This window comes from Leopardus geoffroyi, chromosome B2 (genome assembly GCF_018350155.1).
Source record: "Leopardus geoffroyi isolate Oge1 chromosome B2, O.geoffroyi_Oge1_pat1.0, whole genome shotgun sequence".
Classification (NCBI taxonomy): Eukaryota; Metazoa; Chordata; class Mammalia; order Carnivora; family Felidae; genus Leopardus; species Leopardus geoffroyi.
Window position 1 is genome coordinate 11717895 of NC_059332.1, and position 18217 is coordinate 11736111.

General features: G+C 41.2%; 1 protein-coding gene across 4 annotated transcripts in view; it reads right to left on the reverse strand.

Moving 5' to 3' along the window:
- Window positions 1-5745: 5745 nt before the first annotated feature.
- Window positions 5746-18217, reverse strand: part of CAP2 (cyclase associated actin cytoskeleton regulatory protein 2) — a 153890-nt gene continuing 141418 nt past the window's right edge. For all 4 annotated transcript variants that reach the window (XM_045497302.1, XM_045497301.1, XM_045497303.1 and 1 more), the window contains 3 exons: window positions 18057-18139; window positions 11537-11677; window positions 5746-7211 (listed from right to left, as the gene is read on the reverse strand). In XM_045497302.1, coding sequence (XP_045353258.1) covers window positions 7128-7211; window positions 11537-11677; window positions 18057-18139 — 308 coding nt within the window. In that variant the 3' untranslated portion in view covers window positions 5746-7127. The remainder of the gene's footprint in view (window positions 7212-11536; window positions 11678-18056; window positions 18140-18217) is intronic.

The following is an 18217-nucleotide window of genomic DNA, read 5'->3' on the forward strand; positions in this document are numbered from 1 at the left end:
CAAGAAAAAATGTAGAAAGGTAACAAATACTTGGAGACTAAAGACCATCCTACTAAAGAATGAATGAGCTAACTAAGTTAAAGAGGAAACTAAAAAGTACATGGAAGCCAATGAAAATGATAACACCACAGCCCCAAACCTCTGGGACGCAGCAAAGGTGGTCATAAGAGGAAAGTATATAGCAATCTAGGCCTTCCTAAAGAAGGAAGGTGTCGGATACACAACCTAACCTTACACCTTAAAGAGCTGGAAAAAGAACAGCAAATAAAACCCCGAACTAGCAGAAGACAGGAAATAATAAAGATCAGAGCAGAAATCTATGCTATTAAACAAACAAACAAACAAACAAACAAACAAAACAGTAGAACAATGAAACCAGAAGCTGGTTCTTTGAAAGAATTAACAAAATTGATAAACCACTAGCCAGTTTGATCAAAAAAAAAAAAAAAAAAAAAAAAAAAAAAAAGGAAAGGACCCAGATAAATACAATCAAGAATGAAAGAGGAGAGATCACAACCAACACAGCAGAAATAAAAACAATAATAAGAGAATATTATGAGCAATTATATGCCAATAAAACGGGCAACCTGGAAGAAATGGACAAATTCCTAGAAACATATACACTACCAAAACTGAAACAGGAAGAAATAGAAAATCTGAACAGACCCAGAACCAGGAAGGAAATCGAATTAGTAATCAAAAATCTCCCAAAAAACAAGAGTCCAGGGTCAGATGGCTTCCCAAGTGAATTCTACCAAACATTTAAAGAAGAGTTAACACCTATTCTCTTGAAGCTGCTCCAAAGGGTAGAAATGGAAGGAAAACTTCCAAACTCTTCCTATGAGAAGAATTACACATCGTTAAAGGTGTCACCTGCGTTTGTCACACGGACACACCTCTGGGTAGTAGCACATCCCGGATCTTCTGACTTCCATGCCAGCGTTCCTTCTAATTAGTGCAAGACCTGCTTTACTCTCTTGAAGAGTTAATGAAATATGAGCTTTTTTTTCCTCAGAAGATAAGCCCTGTTGGAAATATGCCTATCTGGTGAGATGTTGAAGACACTTATTTCTGAAAACTAGAGAGTATGGAATTGATTTAATTTGATGTAATAGTTGGATAGCCATTCAGTAGGAGCATCTTACAGAATGTAGACCATATTGCTGGTGTAGTTATTTTAGATGCTAACAAACGAGAGAACGTTTTGATAACTCCTTAGAGAACTGGATTTTGGTTGTTAATCATGGGACATCACTCTCTGAATTCCACATCCGCTGAATGGGCTTACATTAAAATATTCCTTCTTTATTCAGATACTCGCATATCAGCAGTGTTTGAGTACATATATATATAGGGAAGTTTTGACCACTTATTTAGTGAATGTGGACAGGTGATTTGGATAACTTAGGTTTTCAAATACAATTTTTAAAAAAGCTTATTTATTTTGAGAGAGAGAGAGAAAGAGAGAGAGAGAACAAGCAAGGGAGGAGCAGAGAGAGAGATTCCTAAGCAGACTCCATGCTGTCAGCACGGAGCCCTCTGCAGGGCTGGAACTCATGAACTGTGAGATCATGACCTCAGCCGAGATCATGACCTCAGCCGAAATCAAGAGCCAGACGCTTAAGTGACTGGGCCACCCAGGCGCCCCTCAAATACTATTTTTTTCCCAGTAGTCATATCCAATTAATTTTGTTTTCTTCAATTAGATAAATAGCAAAATTTCTGTTTTGATTTACCATTGCCGTCAGAGCTGACAAAGTAAGGTCTGTAAGAGTGGAGGAAAATTCCTGGTTATTCGTCCAACTTTTCTCTATCCCAGGATATGGAGAGTACATAGGACATACAACTCCTATAAATACCATATTGCCATATATTTCTACCTTTTTCCTGAAAATACATATCATATATGCCTCTTTAAAATATTTCTCTAGATCTCTGTACATCTTGCAGTAATGTTACAGGGCTGTGTCTCTAAATGTCCATAGAGGATCATAGATTTTAGCATGCTTGATCACAGATGGCAGTCAGTCACCTGGAACCAGCAGTCTGCACCTGCTTAACTCGGGTATTTTCTTCTGAAGAAGAATGCCCGAAACAGGGGGGTGTCATAATATCGGCTGCATTCAGGGCAGGCTGCTGGGGCACATGTGTCATTAGCTCACCCCTGCTAGGACATGTGTACCATTCATTATGTGTAAACATAATGTCCCCCACAGGACAATGAGCAGGAAAAAAAATAAGTCTTCCCCAACACATCCCACTTTTCCAAACAAATCTACAAAACTGTTATGTTCATGGGAAGAATGTCCATTGGAAGTTTATTGATTTACAAGTTGAAGAAATGAAGCCATGCAGTTATTATTAATAATAACAACCCCCCCCTTTTTTTTTTAAATGCACACCTTCTGATTAGTTTCCCAGATGGATTATTGATGTCATGGGAAACTTGTAACTGAATGTGAATAAGGCACACCTTTGTGATATTGGTGAATGGGATTTAAAAATACACATTATGGTTTAGTAAGTGTGGTCAACGATGCATTTCTTTTACCTGGCTCTTCATGGCAGTATGGGATACCATTTTTTGACTGTGACGGTCTTAATAAAAAGCAAGGCATTGCAATAAAGGGGACTTAGAACTCAAATATTCAAAATTGTACCTTTGGGCAAAAAGCATCTTTCGATATAAAGTGTTAGGTTGTACTAGAGGGAAACGTGAAAAAACTTCTCTCCTGATAGGCAAATGTTACCCTTTGTCAGTTGCATGTTCTGTGCAAAGTCACAAAACAAACTGTAGAAGAATGAAAACCATTTGGAGAAATCTGGATGGATCATCATTGGTTAACTAGAGCTGGCTTACTTTTCGCTTGTAGCACAGATACAAGCTTATATCAACTTGTCTGCCAAAGCCATTAAAAGCCCTTAAATTGTATCTGTATCTGAAGAAAGTGCCAATGGTTTAAAATAATTGTTTTGAAATGAGTATGTTTAATGAAAGTCCTTTTTGGAACATGAAACTTAGGAAATGCTTCCTAAAGATTTCATGTCGCAGGCATTGGAAAAGACCCATAACCAACTGCACGCTCTTCATTTCCAATTAAATGTCACAAAGATATCCGGAATTAAGCACATTTAAGACTAAACCATGGTTCCTTCCAGATCTGGTTCTCTTTGGGTGTTTCCTGTCACAGGAAACGTCCAGTTGTAGATCTGTCAGTGACAATTGACTACAGCTAGAAAGGCAGACGAGGAAGATACGGATATGTGTGGCAAACGTGTGTTAATTTTTGGCACGGGGAATGCCCTTGGGACAGGCGGGTAGAAATAGTCTATGGGCACTTGGAGTTAAGACACTGGGGACACTGGAACTGGGCTGGGGATGTGGATTTGGCAGTCATCTACACAGAAGTGATAGCTGAAGTTAAGCGAGACAAATGGGCATCTGAGAGGGAGAAAAAGAAGGGAGAGGAACCAGAGATGTTTACTGGGCATCACAAAATCAAATAGCGTTTAACAGGGAAACGGTAGCGTCCACAGTTTCAGTGGATGAGGAGTGGGATAAAACCACTGGATTTAATGTCCTTGGAGAGTTTTCAGAAACGTGGTGAGACTCAAAGTCAAATTATAGTAATTATCAAACAGTTATAAAACAGTGTTGCTTGCTTTATGCAAGTTGCTAATGTCACTGGACCTCAGTTTTTTCTCCTTTAAAATGAAGGGACTCTTTAGATAAACTCATCTAGACTCTAAGAAGTTGAAGTAGACATTTTCAACTGAATGAATGAGTGAATGAATAAAACTGTATGTATTTCCTACCAGTTCTAGAAAGAATTTCCATAAATAAGGAGAAGCGGTTTGTACGGACCTCTCACTTTAAGACGTCTTGTGAAAATAAGACTACGAGTAATAGGTTATCTGATGGAAACTATATTATCAAGGAAAGAATTTTCAAAACAATAGACTCTGGATTCTTTAATCATTTGATCCTACAAAAGGATAGTTGGTAACATCACAAAGCAAAGAGATACAGGAGACCCTTGCACTTGATTTGCTGACACTTATTTTTGCTCTGATTTTTTTGGTGAATATACATGACATTCAGTTGTGCTACTCTGGATTTCTTACCCCTTTGCCAATATTTATTAGGTCCTCATATCACTGGTAACACTGCAATTCCATAATGTGCAAGAAAACAAGCATATTGCAAAAGCAGCGTTGTCTTGGCAATTATTTTCCTATATATGCCGAAGTTTTATTGTTTTTTTTTTTTCTTTCCTTTTTCAATAAATTCAACCTACTCATAAAACCAGTAGGTAACTTAGGGCCCCAGGGCTGGTAAAATAACTGAACCTCAAGTCCAAATTCTCAGTATCTGTAATGAAGCATTTTGAAAGCCTGATACAAGCCCAAGGCCAGTCAACAGAGTCTAAGAATTTTAAGTGAACTTTTTCAGTATAAAATTATGACTACTTTTTTGTTATTATGACATTTAATTAAAAAAATTATTTATTTAAATTCAAGTTAGTTAACAGTGTGGTATTGGTTTCAGGAACAGAATTTAGTGATTCATCACTTACATATAACACCCAGTGCTCATCCCAGCAGGTGCCCTCTTAATGCCCACCCCCCATCTAGCCCATCCCCTAAGAAGGCTCCCCTTCAGCAACCCTCAGTTTGTTCTCTGTATTTAAGAGTCTCTTATGGTTTGCCTCCCTCTGTTTTTATTTTTTTTCCTTCCCTTTTGTTCATCTTTGTTTTTTAAATTCCATATATTTGTCTTTTTCTGACTTATTTTGCTTAGCATAATACACTCTAGTTCCATCCACATCGTTGCAAATGGCAAGATTTCATTCTTTTAGATTGCCAAGTAATATTCCATTATATATACGAACCACATTTTTGTCCATTCATCAGTAGACAGACATTTGGGGTCTTTCCATACTTTGGCTATTGTCGATAGTGCTGCTATAAACATTGGGGTGCATGTGTCCCTTCGAAACAGCACACCTGTATCCCTTGGATAAATACCTAGTAGTGCAATTGCTGGGTCGTAGGGTAGTTCTAGTTTTAGTCTTTTGAGGAACCTCCATACTGTTTCCCAGAGTGGCTGCACCAGCTTACGTTCCCACCAACAGAGCAAAAGAGATCCTCTTTCTCCGCATCCTCGCCAACATCTGTTGTTGCGAGTTGTTAATGTTCGCCATTCTGACAGGTGTCAGGTGGTATCTCATTGTGGTTTTTGATTTGTATTTCTCTGATGATGAGTGATGTAAATTATTACTATTTAATGGATATGTAGCGTGTCCTTTTTAGAGTCTTTTCTTCCCACTTAAAATTTTTCCGCCAGAAGTTTATTTACAAATTTATTGTAAGTTATTTTTCCTTATATTGTACATTAAAATATATAGTATATGTATTATTGTATCCTACTAAAAAGTAAATTCATTTTCTGGGATATTTACGTTAATGAAGGTCTATGAGGGGGATTTTCCTAGTGAAGAGGACTTGAATTATGGAGCTGGATTCTAGACTTTTCTGACTGACAGTCATTCCAACTGCAAATGGCTTTATCTGGTACGTTCAAGAAGCCGTTCTTCAGGGAAGCTGATGGCATGTTGGATACATTCCCCAATTCAACCAGAAGGGCTCAGCCGTCTTTCCTGAATCTGACATATCTGACATACGAGCAAGGGGGCAAATCAAAGTGGAAAATAATAATTTTAACACCCAGAATTCATCACAGGATTTAAACAATTAGAATTTTACTTTATTTCAGAATAAGTTTACAGTTGAAAAAAAAGATATTTACTAAAGCCACGTAATTCATATGAACAAAACTTTTATAGCAAAACCTTGGTACATGAGCATTAGTAATTTGAATACTGTATGGGTATAGAAGATATTTAAAAAACGGAAACGACGTATCCCAAAGGCTGTAGGAGGCACAATATATATATGCTTGTATTGGGTCTGCAAGCATTATACTAGAATTCATTACACTGATCCAACAAGTTGTGGATTGTTCAGCGCTGTGTACTGAAAGAATACAAAGGAATATGCTAGTTTCTCTTGTACTGAAAAAGCATGTTCTATCAATACTACAAAATAGGAGCGGCAAGTCAAGCCAACAAAGAATTTCTTAGGTTTTGGAAGAAGTGTTACATCTATGGCTTTTTAACTCTCATTGTTTTGAGACTGGTTAGAAGTCTGGACAGTGAAAAAGGAAGTCTATAATAAAACATTAACGACATACTTTACAAGGCATCTGATTATTCATTCAACAGGTTCAACACTGGGAAACAAAAAAAATGTATGAGCTTGATCTTTGAGCAAAATTGTGAGGTAATCTGTCTGCCTCCTCCCACCAATCGTTTGGCATAAAAAAAAAAAAACTTTCTGCAGAAAAGTAAAAGTTTCCCATTTGACAATGGCAGAGGAATATTTTAAGAAAAATTAGAAATGACTTTTAGTTTTAAGTTTTAGTAACTGTAAAGAATACAAGTCTTCTAAGGACCAAGAAACTGGATAATGGTCTTTAGGATGGAATTTTCTTACGTTTCGTAAAAAAAAAAAAAAAAAGTGCCTTGAAATATGTATCATGCTGACAATGTATCCACGCTGACAAAGGTGAACGTTTGGTAAAAACGAGGGAAAAAAGGTCAAAACTTTTCAGAGCATATCACTACTGCATCACACTGAAACTGTCTCAAGGGTAAAAATGTACATCTTAGATTCTCAAAGGTTTTATTTTCCAACTAGCAATTAAACCAAAGTGTCAAATTGAATCATGCAGTATTTTTACCTATCAGCTACTGTGTTCGTGATATTAGGGGGACAGAATTCTCCCCTCCCCCTTAAAATGTGTAATGCTCACTAGTCATCATGTGGAACTCAAATTACACACAAAGGCAAATCATGAAGAAACGTTAAATACTTCAAAATGCCCACGAAGGCATGCCACAAATGATGCTGTTTCTAGAACACAGAACTGCTGGAAGCCAAAACTAAAGCAGTAGGTGTTCCTGCGACTTCTAGGTCTTCAATGCTGCTTGTTTTTTTGTTTTTTTGTTTTGCTTTTGTTTCTTTTTTTGATGGGTTCAGGTCAGGGGGCTCAGTCTCTCTGGAGGTTAGCCCATAATTTCTGCAGGTTCCGTGACCAACTTGGATCCATCCCAGGCTGTCTTGAACTGTTCTGGAACAGGAAATTCTCTCTGGAAGAATGAAGAACAAAGTTACTTGAACCCGGGCTTTCTTCTGCAAACAGATGGGAGCCTGAATAGTGTCACATGATGGACAAAGACATTTTAGGGGACCCAAGAGTGTGTTGTGGAGAGGTCCTGTGTGTCATGTGGAGACCCGGATAGTTATGTGTCAGTTCTGTGACTGTGTGGGCATCGTGATTAAAGCTGGATCCTCCTGGGGTGCCTGGGGGGCTCAGTTAGTTAAGAGTCTGACTTTGGCTCAGGTCATGATCTCACAGTTCGTGAGTTCGAGCCCTGCATCGGGCTCTGTGCTGACAGTGCAAAGCCTACTTCGGATCCTCTGTCCCCTTCTCTCTCTCTCTGCCCCTCCCCCGCTCATTCTCTCTCTCTCTCGCTCTCTCTCTCTCTCTCAAAATAAATAAATTTGAAAAAAAGGGTGTGTGTGGGGGAAATCTAGAACCCCCTAAGAATGAGGCATTCTTCTAAGTACTAGATATACATGGACTCAGTCAATTGATAGCTCTGTGAGTGAGGTGTTACTGAGACGCCATCCATAGGAAACAGGTCAGGGAGGTCAAGCAACTGGCTTAAGATGCTATTGCTGTGAGCAGAGTGGCCAGCGGTAGACAGCCTCTCCACCAAACTCGAACCTGCACAGGATCAGCTGGGGGTCCTGTTCAAACCCAGGTTCTGGGGCCCCTGAGGGGCTCAGTCGGTTAAGCATCGGGCTTGGTTTCAGCTAAGGTCATGATATCACAGTTCGTGAATTTGAGCCCTGTGTTGGGCTCCTGTTGGCAGCTCGGAGCCTGCTTGGGATTCTCTCTCTCTCTCTCTCTCTCTCTCTCTGTTTCCACCCATCCCCCGCTCTCCCTCCCTCTCTCTCTGCCCCTCCCCACCTCCTCTCGCAAATAAACTTAAAAATGCTGATTCTGATTCAGGAGATCTGGGGAAGAGAATGGTCATCTGTATTTCCAGCAAGTTCTGAGGGGACACTGAGGCTGCTGATGTCCAGTCACGCTGAGTAGAAAGGTTTTATCCCGGTGTTATTGGTGTACCCTTTGATGAAATAGGAAAATGTGCTTCGGGTTATAAATTTCTTACTCTGCATCCTGCCACCATCTCTTCCCACTGGGAAATATACGCCCCAGAGAGAGAGAGAGAGAGAGAGAGAGAGAGAGAGAGAGAGAGAGAGAGATGTGTGGGGGATGGAGGGGGGATGCAGGAGAGCCAAAACAAATGTAGTTTGGAATCTCTCTTTTCCCCAGAAAGTGATTCTGCGGTCATTTCAGGAGAGGATCCAGGGCACCCGGGTGGCTCAGTCTTTCCCGTGTCCCACTTCACTTCAGCCCAGGTCATGATCTCCCGGTTCGTGACTTTGAGCCCCGTGTCGGGCTCTGTGCTGACAGCTCGGAGCCTGGAGCCTGCTTCGGACGCTGTGTCTCCCTGTCTCTCTCTCTGACCCTCCCCTGCTCGCTCTCACTCTCTCAACAACAAATAAACGTTCAAAAAAAGAAGATGATCGAAAAGGAAGGTGAGAAGCAGTACTCTTGATGCTGGCTTCCATGGCCTCCCTGGACTTCCTGAACACACAGCACTGCTGAAACCCCAAGTATCGGACAAGCTGGTGTCTGCATTCACCCATCAAGGAGATGCAATGTTTCAGTGGAATATACACGCAAGTCCGTATCTTTTCAGCTGTGGGATGCAACTGCTTCTTTTGGAACAAGCTATATTTATTTTAAAGGGAAAGCCCTTTTTAAAAATTCTTCTTCTTCTTTATTTTATTTTTGGGGGGCGGGGAGAGAGAGAGCACAAGTGGGGGAGGGTCAGAGATCAAGGGAGACAGAGGATCCAAAGTGGGCTCCACGCTGACGGCACAGAGCCCAACGCGGGGCTTGAACTCACAAACAAAAATTAAAATTTTTTAATTTTAGGGAAGGCCCTTTCTCTAAGGAGCGATGAATTCTCCCTGAGTGAAATCTGTAGTGGAAAGCCTTAAGATGAAGCAAAGAAGCCGAAGTCTTCATAACCTAGTGTGTGTGTGTGTGTGTGTGTGTGTGTGTGTGTGTGTGTGGTCAGTATCCCATCTGGGTCTCTTCCCGATGAGTAGACAAGGAGGCTTGGTGGTTGCTCTCAAGAACAGGTCAGGTGGGGAGTACCCCGGAGTGGAGGTGCTTCTTTGCTAGTAACCATGATTCAGCTGCTTCACATCTTTTTTGGGAGTGAAGTGACAGTAATGTGATGACATTCTTCTCTGGGCGACTGATTTCCTTCAGGATGAGTCATCCCCACCATCCACCCCCAGACTGCTATACCCACGGCTGGACCCGTGTATTGCTTCCTTCCACCTCCAACTAGAAAATGTAAGAAGAAAAGCTGGATGGGGCGCCTGGGTGGCTCAGTCGGTTAAGCGTCCGACTTCGGCTCAGGTCATGATCTCGCGGTCCGTGGGTTCGAGCCCCGTGTCGGGCTCTGTGCTGACAGCTCAGAGCCTGGAGCCTGTTTCAGATTCTGTGTCTCCCTCTTTCTCTGACCCTCCCCTGTTCATGCTCTCTCTCTCTCTGTCTCAAAAATAAATAAATGTTAAAAAAAAATTTAAAAAAAAAAGAAGAGAAGCTGGAATGAGGGCATAAGATAATCTACCTATAAAGGGAAGACTCCTTTTTCAGCCTGGAAGCTCAGGTTTTGACCCCTACTCATGCTTTAGGTCAGTGGATCTCAAGCTTGGCTCCATGTTGGAATCACCAGAGAAGCTTTAACAAATGCAGATCCGGGGACCACACCCAGGGATGCTAGCTCAATCACTCCTTCAAGGTGGTCCAGACCCACTGTTTTTCTTAGAAGATCCAGTTCCCGTGCAGACTGAGCCTTCTGTCTACACAGCTTCAAAGGCCGGGGACCACCCTAAGTTTCAGCTCTCTTATCCGAAGCTGCTTTGTATTAGTTTTAGCTCCTCAGCAGTGTGGAGATGGAGAACGTGAGAAGACTCTTCCCCAGCTCAGGGTTATACCGGCCAAATACTGAGCTGGGAGGCATGGCCCAGTGCTGGCAGACTTCTGTTTTTCAGCCTGACAGGATGGATTCTAGGCTGTGCTACTTAGCATGAGGCTGGGTAGTACTCAAGACAGGTGGACAAAGAGAACGTGTGAGCATGGATGTCGTCTGCCTAAGTTGATCAACCTGAGTACTGACTGTGTAGACAGTCGGCTGGTGTCTGAACCACAGGCTGATGCGGTGTCTTCGAAGTTCCTTTTTCTCCCATCCTTCCCTGCTTCCCTGTCCCCTCTCCCCCCCTCCCCCTTCCTGCACAGTTAGAATCAGAGGGAATCACCTCTGGGTTGATCTGTACTCTTCCAAGAAGCAACGACTAGAAGGAAGCAATAACTTGCTTCCAAGTTGCATCAACCAGCAAGCTCACCACACTGAATGATGCAGAAAAAAGTATTCATTTAGACTTCCTTTTCGATGTGTGAGAGCATCTGCGTGCTTCTTTTAGGGGTTGCTTTGTTGGGGAGAGGAGGCATAGAGAAGAAATAGTTGCAGAATCAATTAGGCTGTGTTTCTCAGAGGGGCTGGATGGGCTGATGGCATCAGAATCACCCGAGATGCCTGTTAAAGTGCAGATCCCCAGACCCCACCCAAAGCCCCCTGAATCCAACCTGCAGGTGCAGACTTTGGGAGCTGACATTTTCGTCAAGCTTCTCAGCTGATCCTTACACTGAGTTTGAGAACCCCTGTTGTAAGTATACCTACAGGAGAAATAGGTCTACTTATTGTCGACCTCCCTCCCATTTTCTCCCCCAAGGCATTTCTCCTTCCTTTCTGTTTGCCTCCACCCCAGCAAAGGAAAACAGTCAGTCCTCAATACCATGAACTCAGATGTATGGGGTACCATTTGAGAAAAGCTAGCCCGTTAAGGTAATTATCAGTGAACTTCCTAGAGAATCACAAATCCAGGAATGAGCCCAGTCAGGAAACTAACAGGGGAGAAGAACTGTGGAAGGCAACTCTCCGAATTCCTCTTCTGCCTGTGAATTATTCTACAAATGAAGTTCACAGGTTGGGAGCTGATTAATCAATCTCTAAGAATGTTAATAAGGATGGGGCGCCTGGGTGGCTCAGTCAGTTAAGCATCCAACTCTTGATTTCAGCGCAGGTCACGATCTCACCACAGTTTGTGAGTTCAAGCCTCGCATCAGGCTCTGTGCTGATGGTGCAGAGCCTGCTTGACATTCTCTCTCAAAATAAATAAACATTAAAAAAATGAAGAAAAATAGAATGCTAATAAAAAATGCTCAAGAAAAATTCTTTACCGGCTTTTAAAAGGTACTTACATAATCACCATCCTGAGGAATCAGGACATTCATTTCAGACGATTTGGCACTCACAATCTCACAGTCCAGTGCATCTTCACTGAGGTAGATGTGGCAACCTTCCGTCTTATTAATGGAAATTGTTGGCACTTTCCCCATGACCTGAAATAAACAAGAGAACAATCCTGGGACCAACGTAGAGAAATAAAAATTAGAATGTCCTCGAATAAGCATGGTGCATGGGCTTCCCGGAGCTTTAGGAAGAGCTGGGTCAGGGCTAGTGAGGCTGCTTAATGGCACTGTGTCCAGGCTGAACTGGTGGGTGTCATTTGGGGACAGAATGAAAGGACCACACAAAGGGATTCTCAAGCCGCAGGGTCTCTTTCCTGAGACAAAATGAAGGGATTAATGTGAAAACAGCAGCTAAGTGTTCAGAAAAAGTCTCACCCCCCTCGAGTGGATTTGCAACATATATTTGATTTCATGATAAAAGCAACAAGGAGCATTTGCTTTTATTTGCTTACAATTTTCATTCTGACAAATCTATCAATCTTAGGTTAAAACAAATACTAATATTTGCCACTTAAGAATTTGCCACTAATAATTGCCACTTAAGAGTAAATACACTATTCTGTAATCGAGTAGGTTTTTCTTGAACCTAAATAAGAATAAATAAGAAACACTACAATTCTTTTCCCATAAGTCTTTTGCCGGATAAAAATCTCACTGGCTGAATGTGAAGCCTGAATAAGACATTGAGCGTCTAGGTTATTTTGAAATGTATTAATTCCAGGAGCCAAAACCGGGAACTTGGTTGAGGCCACTCACTGGGTAGATAAACAGGATCATACCCACAAGGGGGGGGGGGCGGTTCTTTGTATTGTTTGCAAATATCTAAGTGCTATAAAAATATTGCTCAGTTTCAAATTTCTTGTTTTAACAGTTTTGAGACATCCCCCCCACCAATCTCTATAGGGGCAGCCTGTTCCCCAATGACCACATTACAACTCTATAATTTTCCTTCTTGTAATGGTAATTGGAAGTGATAAAGACATCTGCTGTTTCACCCTGAAGAAAAGGCTGGATTGCAAACCCAAGGAGCAGCTCCTGTCGATGGTGCAGGTGATGTAAAGAATTCCTCAGGGGGAGTCTGGCCAGGTCACCACACTTCTCTGTTTTCTCCCTCTCTCCATAGAAACTGGACACCGAGTTAGCAATGAGCCCCAGTGCCAAAAAAAAAAAAAAAAAAAAAAAAAAAAAATGCAGAGGTAGTTCAAGGTCAGGTAAGCATGGGATTTGCCATAAATAAACTAAAACAGTAACAATACATAGATCTATATTTCAAAAATGTGTCAGCAGTAATGTTTTGGAGATTTCTCCATTTATCTTCTAGTGATGAAAAGCACTTACAGTTGCCTAGAACGATATGGAAGCCAGGCAAGTCAAGAGAAAAGATAAACTGTCAGTGGGTCTTTGGTGATTTGTTTGTGAGGCAGAATGGGGACCCTTGAGGCAAGCACAGGACACTAATCCACTCTACTGATATTTATATATTGCTATATTGTATTACAAATGCATAAACACTCCATGTTTCCGAAAGTCTGAAAAAGCAACAGCAGACCTTAAACCATTGCCCCAATATGGTACGAATGCTCTTTTCCACAATGTTTTGGTCAACACTGCATGAGCATAGATTGTAGACATGCTCTTTGTGCCCTGGTGGTCTGGGAGCATTTTGGGAACAGAAATGGCTTCTTATCAAGGGAACTGGGTCCAAGAGTCGTTCCTCTGCTGAGTGACAGGTGATGTGTGACCTTGCCCAGGCCAATGCTCTAGCATTTAATCTGTTTCTGTATTAGTTTGGTTTTTCCATAAATGTATTTCTCTACAAAAAATTTTTTTTAAGATTTTATTTTTAAGTAACCTCTACACCCAACATGGGGCTCAAACTCACAACCTCAAGATCAAGAGTCACACCTCCACAGACTGAGCCAGCTGGGTGCCCCTATTTCTCTATAAAAATTTAAAAAATTTCCATAGAATATCTGAGTCTCTTTTCTTTCTTAAAATTTGTGTGCATTTTTTGAGGGTAGTTTGCCAAAAACGGAATTCCTGGACCAAATCATATGAACTTAGGTGAATGCCCCTTTGTTCCCTTCAACCTTTTTTAAGTCATTGAGGTTAAATCCGCAAACACAAAATTCACCTGTTTCACGTGCATGATTTAACGGTATTTGGTAGGTTTACAGATGTGTGCAACCATCATTTCGCCTCAGTTCTAGAATATTTCCATCACTCCCCAAATATCTCTAGTGCCCAATTACAGTCAAACCCCGTCCTCACTCCCTGGCCAACCACTCATCTCCATTGTAACCAAGCCCCTTCAAAAGAATGTATTAGAGGCGCCTGGGTGGTTCAGTTGGTTGAGTGTCCGACTTCAGCTCAGGTCATGATTTCACAGTTTGTGGGTTCGAGTCTCACATCGGGCTCTGTGCTGACAGCTCGGAGCCTGGAGCCTGCTTCGGATTCTATGTCTCCCTCTCTCTCTGCACCTCCCCCGCTCCACTCACACTCTGTCTCTGTCTCTCAAAAATAAATAAAGTGTTTAAAAAAAATTAAAAAAAATAAAAGAATGTATTAAATGTTTTAAATAGTTAATGACATTCATTTGATTTTAACATCCAAAAGCTTGGAAAGGATTCAAGAAAATGTCTCTCTCTGGTCTCTGAACCCCGTTGCCAAGTTTCAGTCCCTCTTGGACAGATAACCACGGTTTATCCTTCCAGGTTATTTTTAGAATGATCTATTTCAAACATAGCAACAAAGAAAATATAACACGCAAATATACATATGTCAAACAGCTTTGTCAGGGTTTAATGTTTTGGTTTCTTTCTTTCTTTCCTTTTTTTTTTTTTTTTTTTAGGACTATAATCTTACAGTCGAGTCGAAGTCCCCTCTGTATTACCCACCACTGCATTCACTACCCCTCTCTCATTTTCGTCTCTTCCTTTTCCAGTTTTATATTTCCCAATGATTTTTCTTGTCATTGGCTGGGTTACAACCCTTAAAGCATTATGGAACAAAGGCAATGATAGAAGGAATTTTTTCTTTATTTCTGACTTTAATGGGGAATTCTGAAGATTCAAATGAAGTTTGATTTTCACTATAGGATTTTGATAGATGCCTTTAATTGGGTCACAGAAGGTAGTATATCTTCTATGCCTTTTTTTTCTAGGATTATCAGATACAAATATATCTGTGTATATATATGTGTGTGTATATGGAAAAATGAAACAATGCTCTACATAATCGTACAAAAGTGTTCTTTCCTCTTAACAAGGTTATCATGGATATCTTTGTAGATCACTTTTAAAAATGGTTATGCAGTAGCCATTTTTATATAGAGTTCAGAAATTAAAAACATTTTTTAATGTTTATTTATTTTGAGAGAGAGAGAGAGAGCGCGCGAGCGAGCAGGGGAGGGGCAGAGGGAGAGGGAGAGAAAGAATCCAAAGCAGGCTCCACACTGTCAGCGCAGAGCCTGATAAGGGGCTCGAATGCACAAACCGTGAGACCATGACCTGAGCCGAAATGAAGAGTCAGACACTTAACCAACGGAGCCACCCAGGTGCCCCAGAAATTTAAAATTTCTAAGTAGACATAGCTTTCTTGATAATTTCTTCTATTACTTCTCAATTTAGAATTATTTCTCCAGAAATTTATGAGTATTTAAAACTGTTTTCTTCCACTTTACTATAGCTTCATGTTTTGTATTTAATTCAATTGGTTTTAATTTTGAACATGATGTATTTTCATTAAAAAACGCTAACTCAAAAAAAAACCCAAAACAAACAAACAAACAAACAAACAAACAAAAAACACGCTAACTCCTTATATATCATCAGTGCTACCCAATCTCATTTCTGTAAGAATAAAAGGAAGCTTGAAATATACTCTCTAAAATTCAGAGGGGGTAGATTAGATTATTTCCAGAATACTTTTCACCTGGTTAAATATGTGCTCTCACCTCAGTCACAGAATATTATTTCTGTGACTTTGGGGAGGGGAGGGTTGCTTAAAAATAATGTGAAGTGAGAGAAAGCCTGGCTCTTTGTGTAGAAACTTCACTATCCAAAATAGTTCTTCAGAAACTGTGGACTTATTATTAGGTTTACATGAACCATATTTATCCTTGAGTATAATAATATACCCTTGGACTTTTCCTTTCCTTTTTTTTTTAACGTTTATTTTCTTTTGAGAGAGTGCGCACGTGAGTGGGGGGGGGGGGGAGGGCAGAGGGTGAGAGAGAGAGGGAGAATCCCAAGCAGGTTCCATGCTCAGCACAGAGCCCAATGCTGGGCTTGATCCCACGACCCTGGGATCATGATCTGAGCTGAAATCAAGAAGCAGACACTCAGCTGACTGAAGTACCCAGGCACCACAGAACTGGACTTTTTCTGATGATGAGTGATTTCCTTAAAATTTTCATGCATAATGCTTTGGGAGAAATAGAACTATTAAATAAATGGATGGATGTGGTTTTCAGAAATGCTAAATTAGAAGGTGGCATTATAGAATGTAAGCTTCATAAGGACAAGAATTTTTGTCTCCTTGCTCACTGGTATTTGTTGTGCTGAGAACAGTACCTGGCACATCAGACATGTTCAACAAACATTTGGCAAATGAATGAATGAAATGAGTGTGTTACATGTTAAGTGGCCTTAAGCACACAGCTCACATTAAAATTTTTAAAAATATTTATTTATTTTTAAGAGACAGAATGCAAGTGGGGGAAGGGCAGAGAGAGGAGGGGGGACAGAGGATCCGAAGCGGGCTCTGCACTGACAGCAGTGAGCCTGATGTGGGGCTTGAACTCACGAATACTGAGATCATGACCTGAGCCAAAGTCAGACACTCAACTGACTGAGCCACCCAGGCACCCCGATAACTCACATTTTTGAAACTAAAGTGTGAGCTGAGGATTCCGGTCAAGTTTCCCTGTGTACGTGGTGAAGATAACAATACAGTAAATGCCTGTGCCGAGTTATTTGGTTGCTTTCTCCTAAGTAGTTTTCTATCAGGAAATTAAATGTATGAAGAAATGGAAGCAGAATGGTTAGGGAAGGAGATTTACACAGATGCACCACAGACAATACATGGAACTGAGTGAGAAAGAGATACATGTATCCACAGAGCCCATGTGGCAAGGATATTTAGAATTTGGGCTGCAGAGGACTTAGAATCCCTCAGCTAACCTTGGGTTTCAGGGCAGGGAACTCGGAGTCAGAGGTGAAGCCAACTGCCCAAATGCATATGGCAGGTGGGGACAGAACTGGGGCCTTGCCCAGGGCTCAGGGTTCAGGACTCTTTCCGTTAAATGGACACACACAAAACCATGTCTTAAATAGTAGTGAGTGAAATGTAAAATGTCCATTCAAATGTACTTGAAGTAAGAGTGACAGTGGTAGGGGTGTCTGGGTGGCTCATTTGGTTGAGTGTCTAACTTCAGCTCAGGTCATGATCTCATGGTCCATGAGTTCCAGCCCTGCTTTGGGCTCCAAACTGACAGTGTGGAGGCTGCTTAGGATTTTCTCTCTCCCTCTGTCTCTCACACACTTGTGCTCTCTCGCTCTCACAATAGATAAATAAACTTAAAAAAAAGCGATGGTGGTAAAAAGCTCAGTAAAACGAGAGAAATATCTATAAAACCAGAATCCAATTTTAACAAACATTATCAGGAAACATCAGGTCACAAGGGGTTAATTAAATGTATGAAACCTGTCACGGTAGAGCCTGTGATTCGGGAGTTGAGTGTTTGAGCCCCACGTTGAGTGTAGAGATTACATAAAAATGAAGTCTTAAAAAATGAAAAAACAATAAAAAATAACAACATGAAGAGAGTGTAATCGAAGGTGGAAGTTATCACTGGCCAAAGGCAGGAAGCCCATTAACTCTTGGCATACTGTAAAATCCCACTGGGTTAATAAACCAAAATTTACTAAAGGAGTGCACATTTTCTCCTAGTTTGCAAATTCAATTCCAATCCTACTTCCCAGGTTGTTAGTCTGATAATCTCACCGACTCTTCACAAAAACTCTACTTCCTCCTTACTCAGAACCAACTGTCCCTGAGAAAAGAAAATTCTCTTCGGGATGGTGCTATCATCTAGGAGAATCTCTTAGAGTCTGTGTTCATTCATTAGTTGACTCATCCCAATCACTACCTCGCCAAACATTTATTGGACACTGACTATGTGCAGGTGCTGAGCCAGTGTCTGTGGCTGCAAAGATTAGTTATCTGCTCTTGAAATAGGCATGTGCAAGATAGGATGTGTTAGAGTCTAAGAGACTGAAAGGGGGCAAGTCGCACTGTCTAAGAAGAAAGACAGGGCTTCAGAGAGGAGGTGATGACAGAGCTGTGTCTGGAGGAAAGGGAAGAAGAATTCTCTAGGTGGACATGGCCGGCCCCTTGGGGGGGGGCAGCTGGATCATCAGAGCAAAGTGGCAGTGGGTTCAGAGCGCACGCTTGACAGGCCACCTACCTGCATTTGAATATCCTTGGAATTGATCACTTCCACAATGCCTACCACGTTGTCAAACACAAGGCCAAACTTCTTACAGTTGTCTAGAGGAACCAAACAGAAACACAGCTCTGTTAGGCACACGCATCATGTTTACGCAAAGCAACTGACCATCCTAAGTG